At 36.5% G+C, this 14,133-nt stretch overlaps 1 protein-coding gene across 10 annotated transcripts in view; it reads left to right on the top strand.

The window, feature by feature from the left end:
• Positions 1-14,133, top strand: part of GUCY1A1 (guanylate cyclase 1 soluble subunit alpha 1) — a 51,768-nt gene that overhangs the window by 24,794 nt on the left and 12,841 nt on the right. For all 10 annotated transcript variants that reach the window (XM_039876210.1, XM_039876211.1, XM_039876206.1 and 7 more), the window contains 4 exons: positions 4,114-4,175; positions 7,538-7,596; positions 8,880-9,589; positions 11,104-11,589. In XM_039876210.1, the coding sequence (XP_039732144.1) occupies positions 4,114-4,175; positions 7,538-7,596; positions 8,880-9,589; positions 11,104-11,589 (1,317 nt within the window). The remainder of the gene's footprint in view (positions 1-4,113; positions 4,176-7,537; positions 7,597-8,879; positions 9,590-11,103; positions 11,590-14,133) is intronic.

The following is a 14,133-nucleotide window of genomic DNA, read 5'->3' on the forward strand; positions in this document are numbered from 1 at the left end:
TACCATCATTTGGAGACAGAGGAGGCAAGGCTATAAGAATTCTAAGAGGCAGAAGGGGTACAGTTGACATTAATGACTAGAACTTTCTCTGATGACTGAGGCCATTTGCCTTATAATAGTGAATGTCTTAACGTTGGATGCATTTGAATTGGGTAATAATAATCTAGATTACTTCATCAACTGTCCAAATGTCTACATGTCTTTAATTAAATAGCACTTTTTTTTCCAATTGTTTTTTAAGTAGACGAATTTAATTCTAGCATACTGTTTAGTTTCAGTTCTATCAGTAATCCAAAGGAAGACACTCAAAATATCATATGACAGCATTATAGTTCTTATTTTAGAGAATCAGATTTAACTCCCCAATTTGTGTTTTTAATTGGGGGGCAAGTATTAACATTCATTATTCTTAGCAAATTTAAAGTGGGAGATGTCATTCCAAGGTTGTGGAATAGTAGGGCTTACTTAGAAGGGTCTTGTTGGTCTTCTAAAGCAAACTTTTCACTTTGAAGAAATTGAGGCACATAAAGTTAGGCCACTTGCTTTAAGTAAAAGAGATAACTGGAGAGATGGAAAGTTCTCTGAATCTCATTCATAATTCTGTTATAATATTGTTTGCACATTTTTCATGGTTATTCTTCTCCAATAATCCTGCAGGCTTTCAGGCATAGTGTCTTTAGGAGCTTGCATTATGGTGTTAGCCACAGTTGTAGTACGTCAGAAACCACTAACTAAATTGAATCAATTGAATCAAATAAGCTTAGATAAATGATTTTACCCCAAATCAAAGAACTCGTGAGACTAAGAAGATCTGAGGAGAATCTTGAAGTTTCTAAGTGGGTTCTATCATATGGGGTTGCAAGAAGAAAAAAAGAAACAATTATAATTTATCCTTATGAATTGAACTATCTATGGTGTAGAAAATAATTAAAAACTGCAGAAAAGTTGAAAATCAACTGAAAAAATTAAACTACACCAATGAACTTCCATTCAGTGTTCATAGCAATATAAGGCCAAATAGCAATTATACCTGAAGTATTAATAATATATAGTGTATTTGTGAGAAAAGTACTTGTTTTAACAATGAATACCTATCTATCCTTTATCAAATCAAAAGATAATGGTCAAGAGAAACAAACTTGAGAGCAACACTTTATTTACTTTTAGGGACAGGCCCCCTTCTGTGAATCAGAAATTCCATGATCCACAACACTTCAAGGTCTGAGGATCATGGATGTAAGCAGAGCCCATTTTTCCAAAACTCAACATTGGAGACTTTCCCAAATAAAAGGGAGTTTGAGTGCTGGGCACTAAAAATCTACAGGAGACTACTACACACTATTTATATGTTTTGGATTGCAGGGAACTAATTTTGAAGAAAATATTGGATTTAGTCCTAAAATACCACACTAAACTAAAAATCAACGTATAGAATTGTTGGGATGTGGAGTATCTGACTTTCCTAGAGCAATCACGTGGTGGTTGATTGTGTCATGAAGCTCTGAGTTTGGCTGTGCATGACAGGTCTCACTTAACGTTGAGTCCTGCCTGTGGCCAATGGTGTATTGTCTATTTGCGTCATCCCAGGATTTGGGCTAAGGATATATTAGGGGAGCTACAGATCCAAGGCAGGAAACTCTATACACCAGTGGCCTTTACCAATAAACGTTTTGCCTGGAAAGCTTGTGGGTTTTGTTTTGGACTAATAACAGTTTTCCAGAGGATGGGTGGTATATGATGAAAGTAGATATAAGTCTGTTAACCCATAATATCACTAAAGTTTGCTATTAAAGCTTTGCTAGGACTTCGACGCTTTTTCCTTTAGAAAAACAAATTCCGATTTAAAATGCAAAGTCAGGAATACAGGTGTGCCACCAACCCCAGCAATGGGAAGAGGGACCATTTCTCCTCCCCTCTGACAATGACAGCATTTATGATAGGTGGAAAACACTAGAAAAATAAGTTTCTGGTGAGAGTGAGAAGGAAATGAAAGGTCAAGAAGTGTACCTGAGGGTTTAATCTGAGGTAAAGAGAGAGAGAACAATGTCTCCACTAGAACTCGGGAGGAGGAAGGAACAATTCTTCGTGGCAAAATCAGATGAATTGTCTTTTCTCATTGCCCATCAGAAGCTCCTAGTCAGAGCAGCAATTGCTATGTAAACAAATCTAATTCAAATGATCTAAACTCATATATAGACAAGCTAAAAGAGTAACACCTCTGTACTTGGCTCTATTGCTTCATAGTTTTATAGATTAAGCCTTCAAAACTGAATTGCTGACAGGAGTGTCATTTATTCATTCACTTCAATATATATTAACCATCTCCTATGGCCAAATACTGTTCTAGGTACTGGACAGAGAGTGGTGGACAGAACAGGTATTTCCTTCCCTTTTGGAGTTTCTACTATAGTGGAGGACATAGATAATAATAATAATAATGCTAATGCTAATAATAATAATAATGATAATGATAATAGTGGGAGGTGGCAAATGCATGAAGGAAAACTGAAAGCTCGTGCACAAAGGCAACGACCCCTTTGCCCACGTGAATATGCTTTGCAGAAAGAAAGAACTCACAGCTACCCATGGTTTCATGGGTTTTAAACCACCTGAATATGCTGGTGTTAGTACTGCCAGAGTAACTGTCTACAAAGTACAAGGACCTTGAGAAAGTCAAGGTTTTCAATCACCCTGGCTTATCTACCTCATTTACAGTTTTCAATTTAACGTACCTTTTTTCTTTCACGGAAAACACTGAGAAATGTGCCCGTACTTTCCTTCCCGAATGTGTTTCTCCCCAGCCAGGCATCCTGTCCCTTGCTATCATGTAGGTCCCCAGAACCTGGCTCAGAATTTGCCCACTGGATCAGTCTCCCACCAGCCTTTGTTTCATTCTGAGGCAGATGTATCTCCTTATTGAACAGGTCAGAGAAGTTGTTTTACCTTTTAAATTTAAGTTTTCTATTTGCATTATTTTTAAATAAATTTCAAATTTCTTTTCTAAGCTCTATAATGCACATTAAAACAGAAAGTCCTTTTCATAGCTTATTAAAACAGAAGCTTGGTCTGTTTTGCTGAACTCTACTGCCTCACTTGACCAGTGGAAACTCTAAAAGAGATATAAATAGTTCTTAAGGAGAAAGGAATTTCCCATCTTGGAACATAGCCAGAAAATTTTGCACTCTCCTCTGGGTAAACTACAGAAAGACTTAAGTTATATATATATACATTAAATACATATGATTTCTAAATGAAGCGCAAAAAAATAAAAACTCGGCAGCACTGCTTAACCATGCTCTGCTTCCTCTTATTAACTAGTTTGACACAACGAGCTGTTAAAAAGATTAATAGATCATCAACAAATGTTTACAAGTATGGAGACTTATATACAAATATCTTACAGTACAGGAAAATTCATGAAATACTCAAACATCAATCAAAGGGAGTAAAATCATAAGTATTTGGCGAAGACTACCAGTTCAAAGAAAGGAAATTAGTACAAGTAAGGATAAATCCAAGGTTGGTTTCAAATCAAGGATCTTGGTGACAGATTGGATTTAAGGGATAAAAGGAAGAGGGAAGAGAGGGTAGCTCCAGAGTTTTCCAGACCAGGAGGTCTAAATGACACATGAAACAGTAATATGTAGTTAAGGGTGGAGAGTCATTGGCGTGGCTGGGCACGGAATTTGTGAAAGGAGCGGGTTCTCTTGGCTTTAGCCATTCCGAGGAGATTTCCTGACTCGGAGAAAGTGATGCCCGGGATTCCTTCATGGGAGACCTGACATTACCAAACTGGAGTCTTCTGTTTGGACTCCGGCTCAGCTTGACCTTGTTCTGTGGCCGTCAGTGAGACCGCACACCGAGGACAGAGCCTGTGGGCCACAGTCCACGTCCAATCTCAAATTAATCTGACCTTGTTGTTTCTTCTCAGATTTGAAGAAACCCATGGAAAACCAGTTCCACTTTCCAAAGTGTAAATTCATGACACTTATTAAAGTAATAACATATTTGCCTCTTCACAAGAAACTTGCAGGACGAATTTTTAAAATATATATTTTCAAATAATTTATTATTGTTTAATGGAATGTTTAAACCTTTCTTTTCTATTTTCAGTTTGAGCGGCTGAACCTTGCACTTCAGAGAACACTGGCAAAACACAAAATAAAAGACAGCAGGTAAATTGAACCACTTTAGTTGTGTGAACTTCCTGTTACTGTCACTGGTACTGCTGCTTCTAACCAACACTCAGTGAAAGGGGCAGCATGTTTCGCATCCTCGCGGTGTGCCAGAAACGGGACTGTGTTTTAGCTGCCACTAATCCGAAAGTGAGTGCATTCATTTTTCACATTTCATGCACCACTGAACTCAGGTTTACATAAAATGTTTAAGATTTTAAAGGGGTTTAGGAAAAGGCAGAACTGAGTTTCCAACCTGGGTTTTTCAGAGCCCGTGATTTTAACCGTGTTGCCATCTACTGTTGCTTTTAACAAGCTTCCGTAGACCTCTTCTTTTCTAATAAGGGGTGATTTCTAAAATACTTAAAGGTAAGGCATGTTAAGTTAACAGGCACTCAGTACAGACTCTTGGCTTGAAGGATGTGCTAGAAGGTTGGAGCAGGGTCCCAGTGCCTCCTTTCTCCAACTTTGCCCCCCACCTCTACCCTGCTCCCCAGGTTAAACTTTTAATTGCTGCATCAGGAGGAGATGGAAAAAGTATTAAGGCAGGTAACTCGGGGGTCTGGGACGGCAACTATTCATTCTTAGGCGTGTGTTTCAGTATTTTCATAACCAGTTCGGTTTCACTGGTGTGCACTGGGTGAATATCAGTTTTGTTTATACTTTTTCTTGTATTCTGTCTTTGATATTTTCTTTAAGAAAGCTTTCTGTAGAGGCTGAATACATAATTTTAAAAATCTGATTTATAGAGTCAATTTTTCAAGTATATCTTGGCACAGTTACTGCTGTGGATAACTTGATTTGGCCTTGTTTTTGATTCCCTGAAATCTTAAGGATTATTTCATCTGTAAATGATAGAATAAATACTTGAGTTCAGATTTACAAACTTGAACATTGAAGTTTTGCAAACCAATACCATTGTCAGGAATATTTTATAAATTCATTCATCTCTCTACAACTCATGAGTGAATAATCTATTCTGTGGATTATCTATGCTTAATTTTCCTTGCTGACTAGCTGGTCCCAGACTGCAGGCAGCAGGCTGCCAAGAAGGGGTCACAGACAGGTCCAGAAGAAGAGAGTGTGAATCCATGTGTTTGCCAGAAGCTTTGTTTACACGAGTGATATGAAAAGCATTCCAGAATGCCTCTGACCTTAATTCTCAGTCAAGCTGATAAGATACCCACAAGTCATTGTAGCTGAGCTACTGTGTCTGTCTGCTTAAGTCCTTGGCAGCGGGTCTACTCAAAATTTATTCTCAGGGCTTTGTGTCCTGAAATGTTCCTAAGATAGATGCAGGCATTCCATTAGGATGTGTTCCCAGCAGTGTATCTCTTTAAAAATCTCAAAACTAAACAAACAAAAAATCATTTTATTTGGAAATCTTGACAAATTTTTTACTACCCTGATTTCTTAGAGTTGACCGTACTTTTAAATTGTCCTAGTGATAATCATTAAGTTGTTGAAATAAAATGAGGGACTTTTTTTTCTCAGAAGAGTGCCTGCTGATATGCCAAATGGCTTCTCTCTGCTTTGCTTTTTCAGTTCTCGGGTATGCTCTTTGTTTCTGTTTTTTTTTCTCCCCATCTTTTTGGCAAAGAAGCTGCCATTTCTATTGCTCTCATGTTGCCAACTGCTGAACACACCTTAACTCCTTTTGTGTGGACTGCTTATTATCTTAAGTGACTTGAAAAGCAAAACAAAAACAAAGAAAAAACAAAAACCAGTTTATTAAATTATAAACAGTCCCTGCATGAAAGAAAGACAGGAGCCCCCTCCCCCCACCTCTTATTTAAGTGAATGAGTTTTAGTACAGCCATTCTGATAGCTCTGTGGGTTACTTGTTTCTTTTTCTAGGACCTTTTGTTAACACCTTATGTATGAACTCGTGGCTGGGGTGTGTGTGTATGTGTGTGTTGTACACACACACATTTGCTGGTGTACATGTAAGATCACACCTCTCTATTTTATTTTGAAGGTTCAGATATGGAACTTATTTTGAAATGCACTATGTGCCATTTGGACTCACTATATATAAGCTTTGCTCACATCTCATATTATGAGTGCTAGGAGTTGGCAGAATTGTAGTTCTCTGAGCAGATTTTTTCTTATTGCTTAGAATAAAATAGAAATTGCTTAAATGACAAAAAGAAGCAAATCTAAAGACTGATTAGTATAAAATAATATATATCAAGGGTTTCGGCGATGGAAGGAGACTAGATATTGGTGGTGAGCACACAATAGATTATACAGATGCTGTATTATAAGGACATATACCTGAAACTTATATAATGTTATTATTAACTAATGTCAACTCAATAAATTAATATATATATCAAGGGCTTTGGGGATGTCTGGAATCATTCTAGGTAATATCATATAGTGATCTGCAACCAATTTAGATAAGAAAATATTTCCACTTAGTATTTTAAATAATTATAAGCAGTATGCCTTTATGTTATTAAGTAGCCTGAACACTTTTCCTTCTTGGAAATATTTCCTTTTGAAGCTTCTCTACATATATCATGTTTTATTGAAATCTGTTTAGAATTTTAGATTTATGCCTGTTTTTAAACTTGGCTTGTCTAATGGTAAACTGAACCACAAATACAACTTGAGTGTCTATTAAATATGATTTGGTAACTTGGCAAATTTGCTCATAATCAATCATCACTATCAGAAATCATCACAAAATAATGAGGCAAACATGAATTGACAAGTTGTCCAGTTGAAATTGTCAGAGCCGTCTATCAATCAAAATGTATGCCACTATATTATAAACTGTGCAATAGACACCAATGCAGTAATTGAATAAAAAATAAAATTCTTTAGTTACTAATTTTTACACAAGATCAAGGATAACAGTTTAATGTAGTGATGTCTGAAAGTCAAATATATAGAACCTAAAACTCGAAAGCAGGGTATACTATATATTTGCTTTAGGAAAGAAGTATTGATGCTTAAAAGTGAAATCCATCAATATGTAGGTGTTTCTTCTCAGTTGGATTATCAAAAAAAAAACAGTGGTTTGCTTTATAACCATCTCCTTCTGGCCCATTTTATACTCCGGGTTTCCTGCCAGTGCAGGCCTTTGTAATATTATCCTATATAAAGTTCTCCTAAAAGGTAAGTGCAGGTCATAAAAAATGATGAAACACTCTAAATCAGGTATATTTGGGAGGTTTCTAACATTGTTTTGGATTGTAAGTGTAACTGCTCTTTTCCTGTAACAGACTTAATAGTCACGATTCACCTTTACAGAAAATGTAGTTTAAATTCTTTTCTGTCATGATTTCTGCATTTTATAATCTTAAATTTTAGCATTCGTCAGTTTATAATTTAAAATATTGAAATAATTTCAGGAAATCTGTGGAAAGAGAAGACTTTGAAAATATAATTGCAGACCACGCACTTGCAGCAGGTAATAAAATTGTTTAAGTGTATGTAATTAGAAAATACTTATATGACTAATATTTTGCCTGTAAACTAATATTTTTTATTAGTAGAAAATACTTAACTCCGGAACTAATATTTTCTCCTAAAATATTTATATTTATTTGGCGACTTCCAATATGAAGTGTTCAATATTGTATATTGTGTTGACCTAAAGACGAACTCTTTTTTTATACTATATATTTTTGTTTGACCTAAAACATTTCTTCTTTTTATAATGTTTATTTGCTGAAAAGCAGATAAAGCTGCATGGGAAGCTGACTCAGACATTTATGTACTTTGATCTTGAAGTTAAACTAAGCATTCTTTGCTTATGCGTGAAAAATCGTACTCAACAAAGTGAAAGAATTTTTTTAAAAGTTGGTAAACAATCATGGGAAAAAGGCTTAACAGTGCTTTCATATTAATAATTAGTTTAGAAAAACAAGGATATAGTAACTTCGTCATACTTTCCTTTTCAAAGTTTTAGTAGATAGAATAACAGGTTAAATTTTTCTAAAAGTACAAGATATTAAGAATTGAATAACATTAATGATGATGATGTTGATATTGAACTCTTCCTAGGAGCCAGGCACTATTCTAAACATCTTCTCCACATATCACAATAGTGCTGTGAAGAGGGGACTATTGTTTTTCCTATGTTACAGATGAGAAATGTAGTACACAGAGTTTAAAGAATAAAGGAAGTTAGGGAAGAAGTTGTAGAAAGTAAATAATATATTTCAAACATCCATTTGAGTAACATTAAACAACAAGAATGCTATTTTACTCAGAAAAAAAATTACTTTAATCTTCTTTAAAGAAAAATGACATAATTGAGTTTCCTGACTAGTGATTTCAAATTAATTCTCGTGTCTGAAGCTTATACTCCTGGAGGCTCTGAGAGGGTGAAAGAGATGCACTGGTTTTATTGTTAACGAGGTAGGAGAACTTTTTTGGAAATGGACCTTTTTCTGTAATCTCAATAGCTCATTTATAGTTAAGTTTAAAGGACATAAAAAGTTGTGTATTATACCGAATCGATCATTCTTTTTTAATTAACTGAGATTTTTATTCAAAGTTACTAGAATTTTAGTACCTAATCTATGTAGATTATTTGACTATAGACGGTTAATTTGGGTTGGAACTCTTACTACCATAGATAAAGAGAACTAAATCATCAAATAAAACCATGTTAAATATAGTAGTAACAGCATAGCTCTGCCAAGATGACACATTTGATATGGCAGAAAATGTATTCTTTGCTTTCAGGGGTCCCAGTGGAGATCATCAAAGAATCTCTCGGTGAAGAACTTTTTAAAATATGTTATGAGGAAGATGAACACATCCTGGGTGTGGTTGGAGGAACCCTCAAAGATTTTTTAAATAGCTTCAGCACCCTTCTGAAACAGAGCAGCCACTGCCAAGAAGCAGAAAAGAAGGGCAAGCTTGACGACGCCTCCATTCTCTGCCTGGATAAAGATAACGATTTCCTAAATGTTTACTATTTCTTCCCTAAGAGGGTCACGTCCCTGATTCTTCCCGGCGTCATTAAGGCAGCTGCTCACATCTTGTACGAAACCGAAGTAGAAGTGTCGCTAATGCCTTCCTGCTTCCGCAACGATGGTGGCGAGTTTGTCAATCAGCCCTATTTGTTATACTCCGTTCATGTCAAGAGCACCAAACCATCCCTGTCCCCGGGCAAACCACAGTCCTCGCTGGTCATTCCCGCATCTCTCTTCTGCAAGACATTTCCGTTCCATTTCATGTTTGACAAAGATATGACAATTCTGCAAGTTGGCAATGGCATCAGGAGGCTGATGAACAGGAGGGACTTTCAAGGAAAGCCAAATTTTGAAGAGTACTTTGAAATTCTGACTCCAAAAATCAACCAAACGTTTAGCGGGATCATGACTATGTTGAATATGCAGTTTGTAGTCCGAGTGAGAAGATGGGATAACTCTGTGAAGAAATCTTCAAGGGTAAGAGAAAGATAACAGCATTTTGAATATGAAATAATTTCATATTTAATGACCAGGAACAAAAAGGAACAAATATATGCATCACTTCAAACATTTTGATAAAACATTTAGGTTTAAAACAATTATAGAATACTTTTACGACTGGAATAAATTTAAAACAAGATCGTTTCTGAATTCATTTCCTTGCTTACTTGGACTATCGCTTCACAAATATTCACTGAATACAATCTATCTTCTAAAATATTTATGAAGTAATTACAACTGAATTAGAAAAGTATGTATATAAATATATGTTTTCAATCATCATCAAATAGCTGGCTTAATTTGGAATAATAGCAGATATTGTTCTACAACAAACAAAAACTATGTGGTTCTTACAGGACAGAACTAAGTGGATTTTTAAGTCATGTTTAATATACATGGAGAAAAACCAATAACTCGTTTGATTCATTATTAGAGAATGGGGGAAAATGTTCTGTCATCTCATGGTAGAGAACTTTGGTTATTACTTAGTCTTCGGAGAGGTTTGCTAAATCATAGCTGACAGTACAAGCAAAGCTATAGAGGCTTATGATGCATATAACTTTTAGACATGCATAACCCAGCAGCTTCACCGTTTGTTCCCAAGAATAACAGCTTTATTACTTTTTTTGTCATAAAAATTCTGTAGCTAAATGTTTAAATAATTGGTAATACTTAAAAATGTCCATTGCAGCAAAAAATCAAAAACATTAGTTACATATATTTTTGTTTAAAAATAAAAAATACTGTGTATAACTTCCTTTTTATTACTAAGCAATATATTTTGGGCATCCTTCCGTGTTATTACGTATAGGTCTCTTTCACTTTTCAAGGTCTGTGTAGTATAGCCCATTGCAAGGTTTTCGTCTACCTTATTTAACCATCTGTTATTGAAGGACATTTGGGTCGTTTTTGAGTCTTTGCTGCAGTGAACATAAATATGAATATTTATCCACACTCATCAAAGTAAATCTTGTGATCTGGGATGATCACTTGAAGCCTCACTTCTTTCAAGGCACCGTTGGTACACTATTTCTGCTGGCTGCTACTATCAAAAAAATTTAGTAACAAAAGTATCAGCTTGCCACTTAGTGAGAAAAGCCTAAAAACGAGAATTTTTTTGCACTGCACATTGAAAATTATGATTTCTGTGTAGAGTTTCCTCCAACATATTCTTCAAATGTCTGCATGCATTTTAGACATGCAAATTGGAATTGTAAGAGGGCATATTTTTCTTTGTCAGTAGGTAGGGAAAAAAAACAAGTTTAGTACAAAAGGAATATTACTATATCTGCTTCCTCTTCTTTTGTCTCAAAAAGGTGTTGGAAACTTGAATAAGCCACAACAATTGAACACACAATGTAAATACATACATATGCCTTACTGTTAAAACGTACAGCTGAAACTTACCAGATTTCGTTAACCAATATCGCCATAACAAATTAATTAATTAACTTAGAAAAAAAACGAATTAGTTCTCCTTTGCTTCACAGGTTATGGATCTCAAAGGCCAAATGATCTACATCATTGAATCCAGTGCGATCTTGTTCTTGGGGTCACCTTGTGTGGACAGATTGGAAGATTTTACAGGACGGGGGCTCTATCTCTCAGACATCCCGATTCATAATGCTCTGAGGGATGTGGTCTTGATAGGAGAACAGGCCAGAGCTCAAGACGGGCTCAAGAAGAGGCTGGGCAAATTGAAGGCCACCCTTGAGCAAGCTCACCAAGCCCTGGAGGAGGAGAAGAAGAAGACGGTTGATCTTCTTTGCTCTATATTTCCCTGTGAGGTGGCACAGCAGCTGTGGCAAGGGCAAGTTGTGCAAGCCAAGAAGTTCAGTAGCGTCACCATGCTTTTCTCAGACATTGTTGGGTTCACTGCCATCTGCTCCCAGTGTTCACCACTGCAGGTCATAACCATGCTCAACGCGCTCTACACGCGCTTTGACCAGCAGTGCGGAGAGCTGGATGTCTACAAGGTAGGGGTGGAGCAGGGCGATGCCTGTTTTCCAGGCAAGAGTCCCAGAGAACAAGCCCTGCAACTAGGGCTTGTGTTCTAATGCAAACGAAGGGCTTTCTCTGCAGGGCCATCCTCGGAGCCACTTCTTGGGAGCAGGCATTCTACATGAGTCATGTGGGTGTTCCCCAGCCAGAAATAGCTCTGCGTCTGCTCAGAAACAAAGATAATTCTGTGAAAGGACTGTCACATTGTCTTCCCAAAGAATAAGCATAGAATAGTAGGATGATAGACTGAGTGGAGGATAGCGTGTAAGACCCATGAAAAGTTAAAGTTTAAAAGCCAATGAACCTGACACTTGACTGTGGAAACTGAGTTGAGCTATTGAGATAATTCAAAGTATGGCTTGTACAAGGAAAACTTACCCCTTTTTCTGTATCTGTAAAAGTAAAGAGGGTTATTTAAATCATTTAATTTGATTAATTCAATATAGAGTTGACATGATGCTTTTCATGGCCAGTTAACAAATTACCTACTTAAGTCATTATTATGGTAGAGAGGCCAAGGTGGAGATGTATGAGTAAGAGAGGCTTGTCTTCAAACCTTGTCTCTATCTAACCTGCTTTGCAAGCTGAGAAAGTTAACATTTCTCATTTCTGAAACAGAAAATATTATCCACCCACAGAGTTTACATGCATGCATAATATACATTATTTCTCATAATCTTTATGCATAGGACTATTGAAAATATTATGGTAAATAGTATCTCTTACTCATCATGCAGCAGGTTTTGAGTGCCTATGATGTACCAGGCGTCATTCTAGGTGCTGGGGATGCATAGTGATTGTCCCCCATAGTGTTTTTTAAAAATGTGACTATTATCAATAGAACTAATGAAGAGATTTCATGTTCTGTCTGTTTCGTTAGAATTAAACCATAATTTTTACTGATTTAAAGTAGTTTGCATTGTTTTAGATATTGGCATTAAGAATAAAACATACTTTTCATTTGTGTGGCTTGAATCATCTCTTAATTTGCCATAGGACAATCTTACACTTCAGAGCTTAACCCAACATAAAATAAATAATCGAGGAGGAAACAAATATTATTTATGGGAAAACATAAACCCCTGTTTTTTTCTAATCTAGATGCTAGAAGTAAAAAAATGTATCTTTTAATAATTTCTAACAGGAAATTCCAGACAGAGCCATGATCCCTTGGTACAAAAATAGGTTCATGTATAATTACAGATAAAATAATTGGCTTCAGTTAGGTTAAGCTTGATGGCCTCTTGTGGAATTTACTGTATTTATTTGTAGACAGGTTCTATTTTGAGAATATCTCCTCTCTCAGAATTGAGAAAGAAGTCTTGCTGTCCTTTGCAAACTTCTGTGATTGATAGCAGTAGTTCTCTTCTACAAATTTCCAATTGATTACTTCTATCAAGTATCCAGAATCCAGCCTCCTTACTGCAAGGATTCCCTGTTATCCCAACTGCAGCTCAAGCTAGTGAATCATCTTCTTTACCAGTCCTTATTTTCACTTCTCATTTTGCATGAAAATACCCGGAGACAGCTGTAAATAAATAACAAAAGGTCTTAATCATAAAATAAATTTAAGATATACAGAATGCATAATCACAGGCTGACCTATGAGTGTCATGATTCCCAGGGAATAGTTAAGTTTATTTATTCCAGGACCTGATTTTACCAGGACTTTATTTAATTTCATTTTCTTTCAATCTTTTGATCTCTTTTTGTGTTAGTATTTATTGAGCAAAAATACCTACTGGACATCTAGCTTTTGCCAGCGTGGGTGGGGCATGATCCTTGTGAGAAGAGTTCTCATGTGGGGCGAGGAGTGACAGGGTGGCACTGACAAATGTTAGATTCCCGTATGACACGATGAAGGTCCCGCTGCACTCAAGTCTGCTGCAGCAGCCTGGAGGATAGGCACCTAACTCCAAGTAGGGCTGAGGGTACTGCTTCTTCTAATTAGTAACACTTATTGATCGCCTGTAATATGTTAGCCTTTTTTGTTAAGCACTTCTTATGTTTTCATTTCCAAGGACAAGCTTACATTAGGCATTGCTGTCTGGTTCCTTTATTGGTGAATATACTGGGCCCTGGTGATATAGGAGTTAATAAAATAGACAAACTGAGAGAGCTCATGTTCTACTAGGGGAAAGAAGGACAATAAACAAATGAGTAAATTTATAGTATTCCAGGTGGTGTAATATTCTGAAGGAAAAAGAGAGCAGGTTAAGGGGGAGAAGGGCAAAGGTAGGGAGTGACTGCTGTTTCACAGAGGGTGGTCAGGATAGGCCTTTCTCATAAGGCACCGTTTCAGTAGGGGCTGAAGGAAATGAGGGATGAGCCAAGTGATTATCTGTGGGAAGATTATTCTAGTCAGTGGAATAGCAATTGCTGGCATGTCTGGTCCATTGAGGGAAAGCAGGAGGCCAGTGGCATTGGAACAAAGTGAACAAGAGAGAGAATTAATAGGTAAAGCCAGGGATTAGCAGAAAGACAGATCAAGAAATTACTATATGTCTGTGTCTCTTTTT

This window comes from Pteropus medius, unplaced genomic scaffold (assembly GCF_902729225.1).
Source record: "Pteropus medius unplaced genomic scaffold, Ma_sr-lr_union100, whole genome shotgun sequence".
NCBI classification, from domain to species: Eukaryota; Metazoa; Chordata; class Mammalia; order Chiroptera; family Pteropodidae; genus Pteropus; species Pteropus medius.